This window comes from Salvelinus fontinalis, chromosome 9, assembly GCF_029448725.1.
Source record: "Salvelinus fontinalis isolate EN_2023a chromosome 9, ASM2944872v1, whole genome shotgun sequence".
NCBI lineage: Eukaryota > Metazoa > Chordata > Actinopteri > Salmoniformes > Salmonidae > Salvelinus > Salvelinus fontinalis.
Window position 1 is genome coordinate 7617723 of NC_074673.1, and position 21390 is coordinate 7639112.

Below are 21390 nucleotides of genomic sequence, written 5' to 3' on the forward strand. Positions count from 1 at the left end.
CCCCTGTGGTACTTGAACCCCTGGTGTACTAGGACCCCTGGTGTATTAGGACCTCTGGTGTACTAGGACCCCTGGTGTATTAGGACCCCTGGTGTACTTGGACCCCTGTGGTACTTGGACCCCTGTGGTACTAGGACCCCTGGTGTACTAGGACCCCTGGTGTACTAGGACCTCTGGTGTACTAGGACCTGTGGTGTACTAGGACCCCTGGTGTATTATGACCCCTGGTGTACTTGCACCCCTTGTGTATTAGGACCCCTGGTGTACTAGGACCCCTGGTGTACTAGGACCCCTGTGTTACTTGAACCCCCTGGTGTATTAGGACCCCTGGTGTACTAGGACCCCTGGTGTACTAGGACCCCTGGTGTACAAGGACCTCTGGTGTACTAGGACCCCTGGTGTACTTGACCCCTGTGGTACTTGAACCCCTGGTGTATTAGGACCTCTGGTGTATTAGGACCCCTGTGGTACTTGCACCCATGGTGTATTAGGACCCCTGGTGTACTTGACCCCTGTGGTACTTGACCCCTGTGGTACTTGACCCCTGTGGTACTTGGACCCCTGGTGTAATAGAACCCCTGGTGTACTAGGACCCCTGTGGTACTTGGACCCCTGTGGTACTTGGACCCCTGGTGTACTACCACCCCTGTGGTATTTGAACCCCTGGTGTATTAGGACCCCTGGTGTATTTGAACCCCTGGTATACTTGCACCCCTGGTGTACTACCACCCCTGTGGTACTTGAACCCCTGTTGTATTAGGACCCCTGGTGTACTAGGACCCCTGTGGTACTTGAACCCCTGGTGTATTAGGACCCCTGGTTTACTAGGACCCCTGTAGTACTTGTACCCCTGGTGTATAAGAACCCTTGTGGTACTTGGACCCCTGTGGTACTTGGACCCCTGATGTACTTGGACCCCTGATGTACTTGAACCCCTGACGTACTAGGACCCCTGGTGTACTAGGACCCTTGGTGTATTAGGACCCCTGTGGTACTTGGACCCCTGTGGTACTTGGACCCCTGATGTACTAGGACCCCTGGTGTTTAAGGACCCCTGGTGTACTAGACCCCTGGTGTACTAGGACCCTTGGTCTACTAGGACCCTTGGTGTACTAGGACCCCTGTGGTACTTGAACCCCTGATGTACTTGAACCCCTGGTGTATTAGGACCCCTGGTGTATTAGGACCCCTGGTGTACTAGGACCCCTGGTGTACTAGGACCCCTGTGGTACATGAACCCCTGGTGTACTAGGACCCCTGTGGTACTTGAACTCCTGATGTACTAGGACCCCTGGTGTATTAGGACCCTTGGTGTACTAGGACCTCTGTGGTATTTGGACCCCTGTGGTACTAGGACCCCTGATGTACTAGGACCCCTGGTGTATTAGGACCCCTGGTGTATTAGGACCTCTGGTGTACTTGAACCCCTGATGTACTAGGACCCCTGGTGTATTAGGACCCTAGGTGTATTAGGACCCTAGGTGTATTAGGACCCCTGGTGTACTAGGACCCCAGGTGTATTAGGCCCCCTTGTGTACTAGGACCCCTGGTATACTAGGACCCCTGGTATACTAGGACCCCTGGTGTACTAGGACCCCTGTGGTACTTGAACCCCCGGTGTATTAGGACCCCTGGTGTACTTGGACCCCTGATGTTCTAGGACCCCTGGTGTATTAGGACCTCTGGTGTACTGGGACCCCTGTGGTACTTGAACCCCTGGTGTATTAGGACCCCTGGTGTACTTGGACTCCTGATGTGCTAGGACCCCTGGTGTACTTGAATCCCTGGTGTATTAGGACCCCTGGTTTACTTGGACCCCTGGTGTATTTGGACCCCTGGTGTACTTGAACCCCTGGTGTACTAGGACCCCTGGTGTATTAGGACCCCTGTGGTACTTGGACCCCTGTGGTACTTGAACCCCTGGTGTATTAGTACCCCTGGTGTACTTGGACCCCTGTGGTACTTGACCCCTGTGGTTCTTGACCCCTGTGGTACTTGGACCCCTGGTGTACTAGGACCCCTGATGTACTAGGACCCCTGTGGTTCTTGAACCCCTGGTGTATTAGGACCCCTGGTGTACTTGGACTCCTGATGTACTAGGACCCCTGGTGTATTAGGACCCCTGGTGTACTAAGACCCCTGTGGTACTTGAACCCCTGTGGTACTTGAACCCCTGGTGTACTAGGACCCCTGTGGTTCTTGACCCCTCGTGTATTAGGACCCCTGGTGTACTTGGACCCCTGTGGTACTTGCACCCCTGATGTACTAGGACCCCTGGTGTATTAGGACCCCTGGTGTACTAGGACACTTGGTATATTAGGACCCCTGGTGTATTAGGACCCCTGGTGTATTAGGACCCCCGGTGTATTAGGACCCTTGGTGTATTAGGACCCCTGGTATACTAGGACCTCTGGTGTACTAGGATCCCTGTGGTATGTGAACCCCTGGTGTACTAGGATCCCTGGTGTACTTGGACCCCTGATGTAGTAGGACCTCTGTGGTACTTGGACCCCTGATGTATTAGGACCCCTGGTGTACTTGGACCCCAGTGGTACTTGACCCCTGTGGTACTTGGACCCCTGGTGTATTAGGACCCCTGGTGTACTAGGACCCCTGGTGTACTAGGACCCCTGGTGTACTAGGACCCCTGGTGTACTAGGATCACTGTGGTATGTGAACCCCTGGTGTATTAGGACCCTTGGTGTACTTGAACCCCTGGTGTAGTAGGACCCCTGTGGTACTTGAACCCCTGGTGTATTAGGACCCCTGATGTACTAGGACCCCTGGTGTACTAGGACCCCTGGTGTACTTGAACCCCTGGTGTAATAGGACCCCTGTGGTACTAGGACCCCTGGTGTACTTGGATCCCTGGTGTACTTGGACCCCTGGTGTACTTGGACCCCTGGTGTACTTGGACCCCTGTGGTACTTGGACCCCTGTGGTATTAGGACCCCTGGTGTATTAGGACCCCTGGTGTATTAGGACCCCTGGTGTATTAGGACCCCTGATGTACTTGGACCCCTGATGTACTTTGACCCCTGGTGTACTAGGATCCCTGGTGTACTAGGACCCCTGGTGTACTTGGACCCCTGATGTACTAGGACCCCTGGTGTACGAGGACCCCTGTGGTACTTGAACCCCTGGTGTATTAAGACCCCTGGTGTACTTGGACCCCTGGTGTATTAGGACCCCTGGTGTACTTGGACCCCTTGTGTACTTGGACCCCTGTGGTACTTGGACCCCTGGTGTACTAGGACCCCTGTAGTACTAGGACCCCTGGTTTACTTGGACCCCTGGTGTACTAGGACCCCTGTGGTACTTGAACCCCTGGTGTATTAGGACCCCTGGTGTACTTGAACCCCTTTGGTACTTGACCCCTTTGGTACTTGACCCCTGTGGTACTTGACCCCTGTGGTACTTGACCCCTGTGGTACTTGGGCCCCTGGTGTACTACGACCCCTGGTGTACTAGGACCCCTGTGGTTCTTGAACCCCTGGTGTATTAGGACCCCTGGTGTATTAGGACTCCTGGTGTATTAGGACGCCTGGTGTATTAGGACCCCTGGTGAACTAAGACCCCTGTGGTACTTGGACCCATGGTGTATTAGGACCCCTGGTGTACTAGGACCCCTGGTGTATTAGGACCCCTGGTGAACTAAGACCCCTGTGGTACTTGGACCCCTGTGGTACTTGGACCCCTGTGGTACTTGGACCCATGGTGTACTTGGACCCCTGGTGTACTTGGACCCCTGGTGTACTTGGACCCCTGATGTACTAGGACCCCTGGTGTATTAGGACCCCTGGTGTACTAGGACACTTGGTATATTAGGACCCCTGGTGTATTAGGACCCCTGGTGTACTAGGACCCCCGGTGTATTAGGACCCTTGGTGTATTAGGACCCCTGGTATACTAGGACCTCTGGTGTACTAGGATCCCTGTGGTATGTGAACCCCTGGTGTACTAGGATCCCTGGTGTACTTGGACCCCTGATGTAGTAGGACCTCTGTGGTACTTGGACCCCTGATGTATTAGGACCCCTGGTGTACTTGGACCCCAGTGGTACTTGACCCCTGTGGTACTTGGACCCCTGGTGTATTAGGACCCCTGGTGTACTAGGACCCCTGGTGTACTAGGACCCCTGGTGTACTAGGACCCCTGGTGTACTAGGATCACTGTGGTATGTGAACCCCTGGTGTATTAGGACCCTTGGTGTACTTGAACCCCTGGTGTAGTAGGACCCCTGTGGTACTTGAACCCCTGGTGTATTAGGACCCCTGATGTACTAGGACCCCTGGTGTACTAGGACCCCTGGTGTACTTGAACCCCTGGTGTAATAGGACCCCTGTGGTACTAGGACCCCTGGTGTACTTGGACCCCTGGTGTACTTGGACCCCTGGTGTACTTGGACCCCTGTGGTACTTGGACCCCTGTGGTACTTGGACCCCTGGTGTATTAGGACCCCTGGTGTATTAGGACCCCTGGTGTATTAGGACCCCTGATGTACTTGGACCCCTGATGTACTTTGACCCCTGGTGTACTAGGATCCCTGGTGTACTAGGACCCCTGGTGTACTTGGACCCCTGATGTACTAGGACCCCTGGTGTACGAGGACCCCTGTGGTACTTGAACCCCTGGTGTATTAGGACCCCTGGTGTACTTGGACCCCTGGTGTATTAGGACCCCTGGTGTACTTGGACCCCTTGTGTACTTGGACCCCTGTGGTACTTGGACCCCTGGTGTACTAGGACCCCTGTAGTACTAGGACCCCTGGTTTACTTGGACCCCTGGTGTACTAGGACCCCTGTGGTACTTGGACCCCTGGTGTATTAGGACCCCTGGTGTACTTGAACCCCTTTGGTACTTGACCCCTTTGGTACTTGACCCCTGTGGTACTTGACCCCTGTGGTACTTGACCCCTGTGGTACTTGGGCCCCTGGTGTACTACGACCCCTGGTGTACTAGGACCCCTGTGGTTCTTGAACCCCTGGTGTATTAGGACCCCTGGTGTATTAGGACTCCTGGTGTATTAGGACGCCTGGTGTATTAGGACCCCTGGTGAACTAAGACCCCTGTGGTACTTGGACCCATGGTGTATTAGGACCCCTGGTGTACTAGGACCCCTGGTGTATTAGGACCCCTGGTGAACTAAGACCCCTGTGGTACTTGGACCCCTGTGGTACTTGGACCCCTGTGGTACTTGGACCCCTGTGGTACTTGGACCCATGGTGTACTTGGACCCCTGGTGTACTTGGACCCCTGGTGTACTTGGACCCCTGGTGTACTTGGACCCCTGTGGTACTTGGACCCATGGTGTACTTGGACCCCTGGTGTACTTGGACCCCTGGTGTACTTGGACCCCTGTGGTACTTGGACCCCTGGTGTACTAGGACCCCTGTGGTACTTGTACCCCTGGTGTATTAGGACCCCTGTGGTACGTGGACCCCTGATGTACTTGGATCCCTTGTGTATTAGGACCCCTGGTGTACTAGGACCCCTGTTGTACTTGAACCCCTGGTGTATTAGGACCCCTGGTGTACTTGGACCCCTGTGGTACTTGAACCCCTGCTGTATTAGGACCCCTGGTGTACTTGTACCCCTGGTGTATTAGGACCCCTGGTGTACTTGGACCCCTGTGGTACTTGAACCCCTGGTGTATTAGGACCCCTGGTGTATTAGGACCCCTGGTGTATTAGGACCCCTGGTGTACTTGAACCCCTTTGGTACTTGACCCCTTTGGTACTTGACCCCTGTGGTACTTGACCCCTGTGGTACTTGACCCCTGTGGTACTTGGGCCCCTGGTGTACTACGACCCCTGGTGTACTAGGACCCCTGTGGTTCTTGAACCCCTGGTGTATTAGGACCCCTGGTGTATTAGGACTCCTGGTGTATTAGGACGCCTGGTGTATTAGGACCCCTGGTGAACTAAGACCCCTGTGGTACTTGGACCCATGGTGTATTAGGACCCCTGGTGTACTAGGACCCCTGGTGTATTAGGACCCCTGGTGAACTAAGACCCCTGTGGTACTTGGACCCCTGTGGTACTTGGACCCCTGTGGTACTTGGACCCATGGTGTACTTGGACCCCTGGTGTACTTGGACCCCTGGTGTACTTGGACCCCTGGTGTACTTGGACCCCTGTGGTACTTGGACCCATGGTGTACTTGGACCCCTGGTGTACTTGGACCCCTGGTGTACTTGGACCCCTGTGGTACTTGGACCCCTGGTGTACTAGGACCCCTGTGGTACTTGTACCCCTGGTGTATTAGGACCCCTGTGGTACGTGGACCCCTGATGTACTTGGATCCCTGGTGTATTAGGACCCCTGGTGTACTAGGACTCCTGTTGTACTTGAACCCCTGGTGTATTAGGACCCCTGGTGTACTTGGACCCCTGTGGTACTTGAACCCCTGCTGTATTAGGACCCCTGGTGTACTTGTACCCCTGGTGTATTAGGACCCCTGGTGTACTTGGACCCCTGGTGTACTTGGACCCCTGTGGTACTTGAACCCCTGGTGTATTAGGACCCCTGGTGTATTAGGACCCCTGGTGTACTTGTACCCCTGTGGTACTTGTACCCCTGTGGTACTTGACCCCTGTGGTACTTGACCCCTGTGGTACTTGACCCCTGGTGTATTAGGACCCCTGGTGTATTAGGACCCCTTCTGTATTTGAACCCCTGTGGTACTTGAACCCCTGGTGTACTAGGACCCCTGTGGTACTAGGACCCCTGTGGTACTAGGACCCCTGGTGTACTAGGACCCCTGATGTACTTGGACCCCTGTGGTACTAGGACCCCTGGTGTACTTGAACCCCTGGTGTACTAGGACCCCTGGTGTATTAGGACCCCTGGTGTACTAGGACCCCTGGTGTACTAGGACCCCTGGTGTACTAGGACCCCTGGTGTATTAGGACCCCTGGTGTATTAGGACCTCTGGTGTACTAGGACCCCTGGTGTATTAGGACCCCTGTGGTACTTTAACCCCTGATGTACTAGGACCACTGGTGTATTAGGACCCCTGGTGTACTAGGACCCCTGTGGTACTAGGACCCCTGGTGTATTAGGACCCCTGTGGTACTTGAACCCCTGATGTATTAGGACCCCTGTGGTACTAGGACCCCTGTGGTACTTGAACCCCTGGTGTATTAGGACCCCTGGTGTATTAGGACCCCTGATGTACTTGGACCCCTGGTGTACTTGGACCCCTGGTGTACTTGGTCTATTCACAGGTCGTTCTTGAGAAGACACATGAGACTATAGGCTTACTAGTAGAATGCAGAAGAGGGGGTACTTTAGGGGTCCAAGGACACCAAGTACAGGATGGAGCACAATGTAGTCGGTGGTAAAGTAACCAAAAAATGTTGAGAACTACTGTTCTAGAGTTGTAGCTCTGTCATACAGACTAGGGAATAACTGACTGTTTCTTTGTTCTGCAGGGAAACCTCTATGAGTTCCTGAGATTGACTGGCTGGAGGGGGTCCAAGGTGTTGTACTTTGGAGATCACATCTACAGTGACCTGGCTGTAAGTCAAACCATTGCTTTTACACTGCATTGGTTAGTATTTAAAATGATCATAGAAAATGTTCACACCATCATAGAAACGACACGGTCAGATTATTAATATATAGGTTTAAGTTAAGTAGCGTTTAAAAAAATAAAATAAAAGGTCAGCGCATGATTGGCTGGCCTGTTACCGAAACAGAGGTATTTGAGTTGTTCAGTGGTTTATCGACTCCTCAGGTTTGAGAAAAAGGCTGTATAAATCCATATGTATTATGTGGATGTGTAGGACCTGACCCTGAAGCACGGCTGGAGGACTGGCGCCATCATCCCTGAGCTGAGGAAAGAGATCAAGATCATGAACACTGAGGAATGTGTTCACCTGATGACCTGGTTACAGGGTCTGACTGGGCTGATAGAACACATGCAGGTAGGTGGGGGTGTCTGTCTGTCTCACTGTCTGTCTGTCTGGTAGCTCTATGTCTACAGCTATGAACCTAAAGAGGATCTACTTTCCCCCCTCCTTCCCAGCACCGCAGACATGTAGTCTCAGTATGTACAGCATACATTCTCTCCTCCCTCCTTCCCAGCACCACAGACATGTAGTCTCAGTATGTACAGCATACATTCTCTCCTCCCTCCTTCCCAGCACCACAGACATGTAGTCTCAGTATGTACAGCATACATTCTCTCCTCCCTCCTTCCCAGCACCACAGACATGTAGTCTCAGTATGTACGGCATACATTCTCTCCTCCCTCCTTCCCAGCACCACAGACATGTAGTCTCAGTATGTACGGCATACATTCTCTCCTCCCTCCTTCCCAGCACCGCAGACATGTAGTCTCAGTATGTACAGCATACATTCTCTCCTCCCTCCTTCCCAGCACCGCAGACATGTAGTCTCAGTATGTACAGCATACATTCTCTCCTCCCTCCTTCCCAGCACCACAGACATGTAGTCTCAGTATGTACGGCATACATTCTCTCCTCCCTCCTTCCCAGCACCGCAGACATGTAGTCTCAGTATGTACAGCATACATTCTCTCCTCCCTCCTTCCCAGCACCACAGACATGTAGTCTCAGTATGTACGGCATACATTCTCTCCTCCCTCCTTCCCAGCACCACAGACATGTAGTCTCAGTATGTACAGCATACATTCTCTCCTCCCTCCTTCCCAGCACCGCAGACATGTAGTCTCAGTATGTACAGCATACATTCTCTCCTCCCTCCTTCCCAGCACCACAGACATGTAGTCTCAGTATGTACAGCATACATTCTCTCCTCCCTCCTTCCCAGCACCACAGACATGTAGTCTCAGTATGTACAGCATACATTCTCTCCTCCCTCCTTCCCAGCACCACAGACATGTAGTCTCAGTATGTACGGCATACATTCTCTCCTCCCTCCTTCCCAGCACCACAGACATGTAGTCTCAGTATGTACGGCATACATTCTCTCCTCCCTCCTTCCCAGCACCGCAGACATGTAGTCTCAGTATGTACAGCATACATTCTCTCCTCCCTCCTTCCCAGCACCGCAGACATGTAGTCTCAGTATGTACAGCATACATTCTCTCCTCCCTCCTTCCCAGCACCACAGACATGTAGTCTCAGTATGTACGGCATACATTCTCTCCTCCCTCCTTCCCAGCACCGCAGACATGTAGTCTCAGTATGTACAGCATACATTCTCTCCTCCCTCCCTTTCAGGTCCACAGAGATCCAGCTTCTCAAGCTGTCGTCCAGGAGTGGATTGAAGAGAGAGAAGCCATGAGGTACCATTGGAGAAGAGCTTATGAAAGAATCTCATCTCATTTATGATGCGTCCTCTTATTTGCTAAAAGAGTTGTTATATGCTATATTGTTAGTTGTTATATGCTATATTGTTAGTTGTTATATGCTATATTGTTAGTTGTTATATGCTATATTGTTAGATACTACTGCACTGTTGGAGCTAGAAACACAAGCATTTCGCTACACCCGCACTAACATCTGCTAAACACGTGTATGTGACAAATAAAATTAGATTTTTGTTAAGATATGTTGGCAATACTTTCTTTGAAGGGCACCTATAGTACATAAGGACTTCGTAACACATTCATAACCGACACTCATAAGCAGTACATAATCATTTCCTATAGGAAGGTTTTATGTCTGGGTGATACATTTTTTCTGAGTTCCTTTATGTAGCTCCCCTTCAAATAAAGTCTTACCCATAGTTTCCTATAGGTGGCTGTACCCATTAAATGTTTGAGAGGATAATTAGTGTACAACTTTCTTTCTCTCATTTTACAGATATTTCTCTTAACATGCAAAACAAGCACTAACAATATTGTACATCTTTCGTCATACAACAGATCGCAGACAAAGGACATCTTCAACGGCCAGTTTGGGAGTCTCTTCCGGACGTACCACAACCCCACCTACTTCTCCCGTCGCCTGTCTCGTTTCGCAGACATCTACATGGCGTCCCTCAGCTGTCTGCTCAACTATGACTTCCATCACACCTTCTTCCCCCGTCGTACGCCCCTGCAACACGAGTCACCCTTCTGGCCCGAGCAGACCAGCGCCGGGGCCCTGAAGATGCCCTTCATACCCCCACAGAACCACAACTGAAGAGTAGAAAGGGGGGGGGGGTTCAGTGTGACACCCCGCCTGGGCTTGACTCAGACTAGAGAGGCTAGGGTGACGGGTTTCACTGCGACACTCCGTCCAAGACCTGATCTGACTAGAGAAGGGGGAGGGGGAAGGGGTTCATTGTGACACTCTGTCTTGACCTGCTCTGACTAGAGAAGGGGGAGGGGGAAGGGGTTCATTGTGACACTCTGTCTTGACCTGCTCTGACTAGAGAAGGGGGAGGGGGAAGGGGTTCATTGTGACACTCTGTCTTGACCTGCTCTGACTAGAGAAGGGGGAGGGGGAAGGGGTTCATTGTGACACTCTGTCTTGACCTGCTCTGACTAGAGAAGGGGGAGGGGGAAGGGGTTCATTGTGACACTCTGTCTTGACCTGCTCTGGACACAGATCTCTCAAATACCTGTTTCACTCTATCATGCTGACCTGAAACATACTGTCATTCCCAGTACAGTTCCTTCAACTATAGTATATATGTAAACAAGGCAGCTGAATAGGGTGTAAAGGGTAGAAGATGGCGTACGGGACTCTGCTGACTTGGATTTACTGTCTCTATTTTCCACTGATTTCATCTCATGTTGACCTTACGCTGTCAGTAACTTCAATAATGACTGCTTTTATAATCTCACTATTATATGTGTAGTTTGAATTAAAAACAGTAAGTGGTGAACTCTTAAATATTTCTGCAATGTTTCTGTTTTAGGTTGAAAACTAGCGGTACGTTTGCTTAGTACGCTATACCAAACACGACACAATACGTTTGCTTAGTACGCTATACCAAACACGACACAATACGTTTGCTTAGTACGCTATACCAAACACGACACAATACGTTTGCTTGAATGTTCTTGACACACATACAGTATGGAACCAAATAACGATTTACTCAGATCTGCAAAATTTCATCCAAACAATATACAGTTGAAGTCAGAAGTTTACATACACCTCAGCCAAATACATTTAAACTCAGTTTTTCACAATTCCTGACATTTAATCCTCGTACAAAATTCCCTGTCTTAGGTCAGTTAGGATCACCACTTTATTTTAAGAATGTGAAATGTCAGAATAATAGAGAGAATGATTTATTTCAGCTTTTATTTCTTTCATCACATTCCCAGTCGGTCAGACGTTTACATACACTCAATTAGTATTTGGTAGAATTGCCTTTAAATTGTTTAACTTGGGTCAAATGTTTCGAGTAGCCTTCCACAAGCTTCCCACAATAAGTTGGGTGAATTTTGGCCCGTCCCTCCCTCCGAGCTGGTATAACTGAGTCAGGTTTGTAGGCCTCCTTGCTCGCACATAATTTTTTCAGTTCTGCCCACAAATGTTCTATGGTATTGAGGTCAGGGCTTTGTGATGGCTACTCCAATATCTTGACTTTGTTGTCCTTAAGCCATTTTTCCACAACTTTGGAAGTATGCTTGTGGTCATTGTCCATTTGGAAGACCCATTTACGACCAAGCTTTTACACTCCTTGACTGATGTCTTGAGATGTTGCTTCAATATATCCACATAATTTTCCTCTCTCATGATGCCATCTATTTTGTGAAGTGCACCAGTCCCTCCTGCAGCAAAGCAGCCCCACAACATGATGCTGCCACCCCCGTGCTTCACGGTTGGGATGGTGTTCTTCGGCTTGCAAGCCGCCCCCTTTTTCCTCCCAACATAACGATGGTCATTATGGCCAAACAGTTCTATTGTTGTTTCATCAGACCAGAGGACTTTTCTCCAAAAAGTACGATCTTTGTCCCCATGTGCAGTTGCAAACCGTAGTCTGGCTTTTTTTATGGTGGTTTTTGAGCAGTGGCCTCTTCTTTGCTGAGCGGCCTTTCAGGTTATGTCGATATAGGACTCGTTTTACTGTGGATAGATACTTTTCTACCTGTTTCCTCCAGCATCTTCACAAGGTCCTTTGCTGTTGTTCTGGGATTGATTTGCACTTTTCGCACCAAAGTACGTTCATCTCTAGGAGACAGAACATGTCTCCTTCCTGAGTGGTATGACGGCTGTGTGGTCCCATGGTGTTTATACTTGCGTGCTATTGTTTGTACAGATGAACGTGGCACCTTCAGGCATTTGGAAATTGCTCCCAAGGATGAACCAGACTTGTGGAGGTCTACAATTTCTTTTCTGGGGTCTTGGCTGATTTCTTTTGATTTTCCCATGATGTCAAGCAGAGGCACTGAGTTTGAAGGTAGACCTTGAAATACATCCACAGGTACACCTCCAATTGACTAAATGATGTCAATTAGCCTATCAGAAGCTTCTAAAGCCTTGACATAATTTTCTGGAATTTTCCAAGCTGTTTAAAGGCACAGTCAACTTAGTGTATGTAAACTTCTGACCCACTGGAATTGTGATAGTGAATTATAAGTGAAATAATCTGTCTGTAAACAATTGTTGGAAAAATTACTTGTGTCATGCACTGACTTGCCAAAACAATAGTTTGTTAACAAGAAATTTGTGGAGTGGTTGAAAAACAATTTTTAATGACTCCAACCTAAGTGTATGTAAACTTCCAACTTCAACTGTGCATGATGGGATGTTAATTGATTCATTAACTCTGGAACCACATCTGTGTGGTAGCACCTGCTTTCAATATACTTTGTATCCCTCCATTTCCTCCTATGTTTCCATGGTTTCGGAAGTTACATGTTTGTGTAAACAAAGGAACAGTTGGTTATAAGGGACTTTTAACCAATGGTGGTCTTAGAACCAATCACAACAGAGAAAGACAAGATATAAACAAACTAGTTGAATATCTTGACATTTTGACATGTTCAAGACACACTCTGAAATGCCTTAAGCTTTTGAACACTATAACTGCACTGTAGATATATCTGTCATGCTTTAGAACAGGCTCTATTTACCCTGGTAATAAGGTAGATACCCTAAAATCATACTTTGCACAAAGGCTTTATCGTTATTAATAGTCCTTAGTAGTTAAGGTACTAACCACATTGATAGACACAACTGATAGGAACAGTCAGTTTACAACAGAATGTTCCTATTTTTTTATAGAAAAGAGGTCATATTCTGTATTTCATGGACAAATGTCTGTATCATTGTGGCCAGTAATTTCTATGCTGTATTTGAGTTGCTTGGCTATATTTTTTGTTGTTTGCTTTCATAAACATTCTTCTTTAAAAAAAAAAAAAAACGTGCTTTTAATCTATATCTAGATATAACATTGTGTTGAAATCATTGACTTTGCACTGAAATGTTCAGAAAATAGTTGTATTAGTTTTGTGGGGGAAACTAACAATAAAATAACTTCCGTTTCTTGTCATGATACGGTCAGAATGTTTGAGAAATCTATTCTATTATCTCTATATTCTAATTCTATTATCTCTCTTTTGAGATAGATTGTTCATGGTTGAAAAAGCGAAAAAGTGGTCTTGCTGGGAAAAACTCACATTGAGAGAACTTTTATCCAATGCTTGTATATTTTACATAAATATCCATCTTGTAATTTATATTTTTCTTTCTTTGTGAGTGTGTTTTTGATTTGATTATGAATTAAAGATGGCAATGTCCTAACCTTGTTCCTGTGGTTTTTTAGGCCTACTTTTGTGTTTGTCATATAGGGCTAGATTTCAGTTATCCACCCTTTCCTTGCCTCCAGAGAAAAGTCAGGAAAGCAAATATCTTTTATCTAACCTCTTGTCTCTCAATGTAATTGTATATTGACTTGACCCAGTTGGCTAAAAAATAATTTTGAAAATTCACGATGACACAAAGGCAGGGTATATCCTAAGCTCAGGGCTGTCTCTGGGCCTACACTTTGCGCTTTTTTAAATACGGAACTCTCCATAAATCCTGATCAGATTAATCAATATAATCGTACAAATCATGTTAGGGAGCAATTTCCCAAATGGTTTTTAAGTTGGTGTTGGGCAGCATGTGACAGATAATGACAGATAATTAATCCAACATTTTAAGACATCCTGAATACAGAAGCTATTTAACCAGGATCAGACATAATAAGATCAAGCTATGACGTTTGGGCTTTGATTGGGATGGGATGCAGACAGCAAAGAACCCTTTCTGTAGTTTCTTGGTCGTATGGTGGAGAGCGTGCGTTTTATATTAAGACCATGGACAGCACCACGGTCGCAGGTACACCTTGGAGCTTCGACCCGACTTTTAACTCTACTTCTCCGGGCTTCAAATCTAGTACTGTGGCGCCCACGATTTTTCCACGGGCAGGCTACAGCATCCTCTCCTATCTTATGTTCATCAATGCAATTTTCTCTGTTTTTAACAATACTCTGGTAATAACGGTGTTGGTGAAGAATCGTACTCTTCTCAACCCAATGAATGTGATCATCCTCAGTTTAGCCGTGTCCGATTTGATGATAGCCTTGTGCGGTTCGTCGATAGTCACCATTACCAACTATCATGGTTCATTCTTTCTCGGCGACGAGTTCTGCATCTTTCAAGGATTTGCTGTCAACTATTTCGGTAAAGTACTTTTTTTTATTTTTTTAAATAGGATGTCTTTGAATCATGTGACCTGAAATCAAACTTTTAATAAAAGCCAATGTTTTGTTGTTGTAGCCTGAAAGTGTTGAAAATGCAAGTCTAATTTAATCAAGTTAACTCAGTGTGTTGAATTGGGTTCCTGGGGGGCTATTCAGATCTGTGGTTTTCTGGTTGTGAAGCCAGGGTTCATATCCTGATGATCTAAGATCAGTTTTACCTTTTAGATCACAATGGACAGCATTACATGGACAGGATCAGAATCTGATCCTAGATCAGTACTCATACTTTCAGACACTTAATGAATATACTCCCCCCCCCCCCCCCCCGGTCTCCTCTCCCTCAGGTCTGGTGTCTATGTGCACGTTGACACTGCTGGCGTACGAGCGCTACAACGTGGTGTGTAAGCCCATGGCAGGTTTCAAGATGAACGTGCGTCGGAGCTTTCAGGGGCTCCTGGGGGTCTGGCTGTTCTGTTTGTTCTGGGCCGTGCCCCCACTGCTGGGCTGGAGCTCCTACGGACCCGAGGGCGTCCAGACCTCCTGCTCTCTGGGCTGGGAGGAGAGGCCAGTATAATGTGTTATAACTTGTAATAGGCATGTATGAGCCTTTATAATGTCCTGTAACATGGTTTATAATACACCCCTAAAAAAAAAAAAAAAAAAAAAAAAAAACATGGTTTATAGTGTTGTGACTTGTTTATAATGTCCTATAACATGGTTTATAATGTGTTATAACTTGTTTATAATGTCCTATAACATGGTTTATAATGTGTTATAACTTGTTTATAATGTCCTATAACATGGTTTATAATGTGTTATAACTTGTTTATAATGTCCTATAACATGGTTTATAATGTGTTATGTCTCTCTAGGTCCTGGAGTAACTACAGTTACCTGATCCTTTACACGCTGTTCTGCTTCCTCCTGCCTGTCGCAATCATCATCTACTGTTACGCCAAGGTCCTCACCTCCATGAGACAGGTACATATAGAAACTCAGCTCCCCGAGGGACATACCGTTTAAGTCCATTTCTGTCCATATACCAAGTGTACAAACGCCTCTTCCAGTTGGAATAGAGGGACTGTTGCTAAAACTGGAGACTGTCAGAGGGGTTTAAACGCTGAGTACTGTGTCTGCAAGCTTAAACAGATCCTGTCGGTCGTGGGGTATCATCTTCCTCTTCTTCCTCCCCCTCTTCCTCCTCCTCCTCCAGCTAAACCGTAGTACGGAGTTGCAGGGTGGTCGCCCCTGTCTGCAGGACAACGAGCGGGCGGTAAGGATAGTGCTGGCCATGATCGGGGCCTTCTTTGTCTGCTGGCTGCCCTACACAGCCCTGTCCGTGGTGGTTGTGGTGGACCCAGAGCTCCACATCCCTCCGCTGGTGGCTACCATGCCTATGTACTTCGCCAAGACCAGTCCCGTCTACAACCCCATCATCTACTTCCTAAGCAACAAGCAGGTGTGTGTACTGGAGGAGAGGCAGAGTGAGAACACATCAGTTAAATCTGTAGATTATCGAAGGGGACTGCAATATGTCAGTTTCCTGTGGTTTTAATTCAATTAGAATACACACTTGCCTTTTGGTTATTTAGGCCTAGATTTAATCCATATCGGCAATTTTTCAGGTGTTCGCGAAGACGCTGTTCATGGTAAACACTGCATGTGTCTGCTCAATCCGAAATTACATCTAGCCCTTATTAGTTGACACGCATCCATAGAGACTTGCAACCGGTGATGTCTTGTGGATTGTCTTGTGTATTGAAAATTGTACAAATCGATTTATAATTCTTTACCACACATTCTGTACGTGGTTTGCTAAAACTTGTGTTCGTACTCCCTGTAGTTCCGTAATGCCACTCTGGAAGTCCTCTCCTGTGGGCGTTACATTCCCCACGACCCGGCCCCCGACACCGTCCCCATGCGCTCCATGACCCTGAGGACCACGGTGGGCAGAAGGGTGGGCAGAAAAAAACAAGGAATCAGTGCACACAGCAGGGTGCTTCCTCTGTGACTCCTCTCTCCTCCATCTCCTCTCTCCTCCATCTCCATCTCCTCTCTCCTCCAACTCCATCTCATCTCATCTCTCCTCCATCTCCTATCTCCATCTCCTCTCTCCTCCATCTCCATCTCCTCTCTCCTCCATCTCTCTCCCCCATCTCCATCTCCTCTCTCCTCCATCTTCTCTCTCCTCCATCTCTCTCCTCCATCTCCTCCGTCTCTCCTCCATCTCCTCTCTTCTCCATCTCTCTCCTCCATCTCCTCCTCTCTCCATCTCTTCCATCTCCTCCATATCTCTCCTCCATCTCCTCCTCTCTCCATCTCCTCCTCTCTCCATCTCCTCCATATCTCTCCTCCATCTCCTCCTCTCTCCATCTCCTCCTCTCTCCTCCATCTCCTCCTCCTCTCTCCTCTCTCCTCCATCTCCTCATCTCTCCTCCATCTCCTCCATCTCCTCCTCTCCTCCATCTCCTTTCCTCCTCTCCTCCATCTCGTTCCCTCCTCCATCCCCTCCTCTCCTCCATCTCCTCCATCTCCTCCATATCCTCTCATCTCCTCCTCTATCTCCTTCATCTCCTCCATATCCTCTCTCCTCCATCTCCTCCATCTCCTCCATCTCCTCCATCTCCTCTCTCCTCCTCTCCTCCATCTCTCCTCCATCTCCTTCTCTCCTCCATCCCCTCCTCTCCTCCATCTCCTCCATCTCTCCTCCTCCATCTCCTCCATCTCCATCTCCTCTCTCCTCCATCTCCTCCTCTCCTCCATCTCCTTTCCTCCTCTCCTCCATCTCCTTCCCTCCTCCATCCCCTCCTCTCCTCCATCTCCTCCATCTCTCCTCCATCTCCTCCATATCCTCTCATCTCCTCCTCTATCTCCTTCATCTCCTCCATATCCTCTCTCCATCTCCTCCATATCCTCTCTCCTCCATCTCCTCCATCTCTCCTCCATCTCCTCCATCTCCTAAATCTCTTCCTCTCCATTTCCTCATCTCTCTCCTCCATCTTCTCCATCTCCTCTTCAATCTCCTCCATCTTTCCTCCAACTCCTCCATCTCCTAAATCTCTTCCTCTCCATCTCCTCTCTCCTCCATTTCTCCTCCATCTCTCTTCCAACTCCTCCATCTCCCCCATCTCTCCTCTCTCCTCCATCTTCTCCATCTCCTCTTCAACCTCCTCCATCTTTTCCATCTCCTCCTCTCTCCTCCATCTCCTCCACTGAAACCAGAAACGGGAGCCTAGAAGTATCACAGTGGTCTGGGTCCATTCGAGCCCCATCACAGCTCGTCACTCAGTGAAACCTAACTTCCACTTCAGTGGAATATTCACCCAGTGTCCCATTTGACATTAATGTGTAACTAAGGGAGAATTTGACTTAAGTGGAAGTTAGGGTTTGCAGAGATACAGAGAGAAGCTGCAGCCTCATCCTAAATAAAGTCCAGTCCGTGTCAATCAATTAATCAGCCAGCAAGCAAGTCCTCGTCTGCAGTACATTCAAAAACTGAAATGGCGCAACGATTCTAAAGTATAACAATGGGAGATTTTTTTTTAAAGAATTACAGAAAACGGGGGGTGCAAATTTGTCTTTGAAAAGGATTTATTGAGATCCATTTTAGAGTAATGCAAAACTGATTCTGTTTTCGTAGTGTGTATGTTTGTGTCTGTGTGAGTGTGTGTGTGTGATTGCGTGTGATATTTTACAGTGTATTTATTACCGTAAACCAACCAAGAGCAGGCACGCTACATTTCTTTGTGCTCTGTTTTGCAGTGGTGTAAAGTACTTGGGTAAAAAATATACTTTAAAGTGCTACATAAGTAGTTTATTGGGGGTATCTGTACTTTACTATTTATATTTTTGACAACTTTTACTTTACTACATTCCTAAAGAAAATATTGTACTTTTTACTCCATACATTTTCCCTGACAACCCAAAATACTTGTTACATTTTGAATGCTTAGCAGGACAGGAAAATCGTGAAATTCACACACTTAACATGAGAACATGTGGTCATCCCTACTGCCTATGGCCTGGCGGAGTCACTATACACAAATGCATCTTTTGTAAATAATGTCAGAGTGTTGGGGTGTGCCCCTGGTTATCCATATATTATAAAAACAAGAAAATGGTGCCACCTGCTTTGCTTAATATAAGGATTTTGAAATGATTAATACTTTTACTTTTACTTTTGATACTTAAGAACATTTTAGCAATTACATTTACTTTTGATACTTAAGTATATTTAAAACCAAATACTTTTAGACTTTTACTCAAGTAGTGGGTGACTTTCACTTATACTTGAGTCATTTTCTATTAAGGTATCTATACTTTTACTCAAGTATGACAATTGGGTACTTTTTCCACACCTGCTGTTTTGTCGTGTGTGTGTGTGTGTGTGTGTGTGTGTGTGTGTGTGTGTGTGTGTGTGTGTGTGTGTGTGTGTGTGTGTGTGTGTGTCTGGGTGTGTGTGTGTGTGTGTGAGAGAGAGAGAGAGTGTGGTAGACACACGGTTTCTTAATTTTGTTCAGAATGTATTTTTAATTTTACGCAAGTGATCTCAATTATCCAATAAAACGAATCTACCAAATATTGATTGTTCTTGTACATTTCTTTGGCAAGACAGAAACTTTTCTGGAAAGGTTTTCAGTAGCGGGTGAAGTGTTTTTGTTCACACTGATCAACTCAGTTCGAAGACACAACCCATTGGCCTACATAAACAGGATAGACAAACAAAGTAAGTCTCCGGGTCATTGTTCCGAGAGCAGCTTTTCTCAATCCTGGTCCTGGCGACCCAAAAAGTTGCACGTTTTTAGTTTTTACCCTATCACTACGCAGACGATTCAAATGATCAATTCGTCATCAAGCTTTGATCATTTGAATCAGATGTGTAGTGCTATGGCAGAAATGTGTATGTGCACCTCTTCGGATCACGAGGAGCAGGACTGAGAAACACTCCTGTAGGAAAATAGTGAATGGACTGAACCACGAGAGATGTTACTCCAACATGCCGTCCTCTCTGTAGCTGCCTCTGAAGAACACAGCGTCTTTATTAATATACAATGGGTGACTTCAATTGTCAGTACGTCATCTTGATCAAAGAACAGAGAGGATAATACACTGGCTTGATCTAATCCCAGATTTAGATATGGCATAGCCTGTATGAGCTGGGAAATGTTCAAGCAAAGAGTATTTCACACTTAATCCTTTTCTACAAATAGGATTATACATTGTCACGTAGTAATCAAATAACACGCTCGGCTTTCATTCATTTCTTTGGATGGTTTAGGAATACTACCTGTCGGCCACCTGGCTGTAACAGACTGCCATAATAAAGGCAGGTAACTATATGTCAATTCTTTAGTAGAAACACGAAAGGATTATACATTGTCACTATTTATCACTGTTTATTATCTATGCATAGTCACTGTTTATTATCTATGCATAGTCACTGTTTATTATCTATGCATAGTCACTGTTTATTATCTATGCATAGTCACTGTTTATTATCTATGCATAGTCACTGTTTATTATCTATGCATAGTCACTGTTTATTATCTATGCATAGTCACTGTTTATTATCTATGCATAGTCACTGTTTATTGTCTATGCATAGTCACTGTTTATTATCTATGCATAGTCACTGTTTATTATCTATGCATAGTCACTGTTTATTATCTATGCATAGTCACTGTTTATTATCTATGCATAGTCACTGTTTATTATCTATGCATAGTCACTTCACCCCTACCTACATGTACAAATTACCTCAACTAACCTCTACCCCCGCACACTGACTCGGTACCGGTACCTGTACCTATAACCACGTTATTGTTATTCTTATTGTGTTACTTTTTAGTATTATTTTTTACTTTAGTCTGCTTGTTAAATATTTTCTTAACTCTTCTAGAACTGCACTGTTGGTTTAAGGGCTTGTAAAGTAAGCATTTCACGGTAAAGTCTACACTTGTTGTATTCAGAGTGTATGACAAAGTTTGATGTGATTTGATTTGAAAATAACAATGTCAAGATAGATGTAAAAAAGGACTGTATCCCCAAGGAGTAAGTATAGGCCACTGATGATAGTAGGGTCAGCTACAGTCCTCAGTCTAAAAGTCTAGTACAATAGATAGATGATACCTGTTGCTCATGCTTCCTGTCTAACAGCCAACTGGCTCTAACAGTCTTCTATCATAAAACATGTATAAAACACAAGTAAATTCTTTAGTAAAAACACTAACATATGAATAACTTAAAGAGTATTTTCATGATAAAAGGGTCAGGTTTAGACTTCTATAGCTGTTTCGATTGGTCTATAAATACATAGATGACACCTCTTGCTCAGCCTGCATTGTGTCTCTACTATACACAGTAGTGAACCATTCCTAGGTTTTTGTGTACGTGTTTAGAACAGCTAACAGGCAGGGTTGGGTCAGTATCACCAATAGGTCAGCAGTGCCATTGTAATAAGCATGTCTTCAAATACAACCTGTCGCTCTCAAACACTTCATAGAGACACATCCAATTAAACCCACCACCCTCACTATAATCCCCGCTGAGGATACAACACAGCCAAGTGCAAATAGATGTGACTCACGGCGAGGATTCCCTGGAGACCAGTGAGCCATGCAGGGTGTCGATCAACACAAATGGACACAGCGGGGCGTCACCTAGGTCATATTCAACAGGCACTAAAAAGAAGAAAACAGATTGAAACAGCAAGGGACTACCTGAACTTGTCCAATAAGAACCCTCATTTTCGTTTTCCTTTGCACAAAT

General features: G+C 46.6%; 2 protein-coding genes across 2 annotated transcripts in view; both read left to right on the forward strand.

Moving 5' to 3' along the window:
* Positions 1 to 13678, forward strand: part of LOC129861985 (5'-nucleotidase domain-containing protein 3-like) — a 114658-nt gene extending 100980 nt beyond the window's left edge. Inside the window, exons 10-13 of the mRNA XM_055933237.1 lie at positions 7436 to 7522; positions 7790 to 7930; positions 9212 to 9276; positions 9859 to 13678. Coding sequence (XP_055789212.1) covers positions 7436 to 7522; positions 7790 to 7930; positions 9212 to 9276; positions 9859 to 10117 — 552 coding nt within the window. The 3' untranslated portion in view covers positions 10118 to 13678. The remainder of the gene's footprint in view (positions 1 to 7435; positions 7523 to 7789; positions 7931 to 9211; positions 9277 to 9858) is intronic.
* Positions 13679 to 14152: 474 nt separating this feature from the next.
* On the forward strand, positions 14153 to 16986 carry LOC129861765 (pinopsin-like). The gene is made up of 5 exons (XM_055932918.1): positions 14153 to 14602; positions 14967 to 15186; positions 15495 to 15603; positions 15836 to 16081; positions 16466 to 16986. The coding sequence occupies exons 1-5, from the start codon at positions 14158 to 14160 to the stop codon at positions 16631 to 16633; spliced, it is 1188 nt and encodes a 395-aa protein (XP_055788893.1). The 5' UTR covers positions 14153 to 14157; the 3' UTR covers positions 16634 to 16986.
* The last annotated feature ends 4404 nt before the right edge of the window (positions 16987 to 21390 follow it).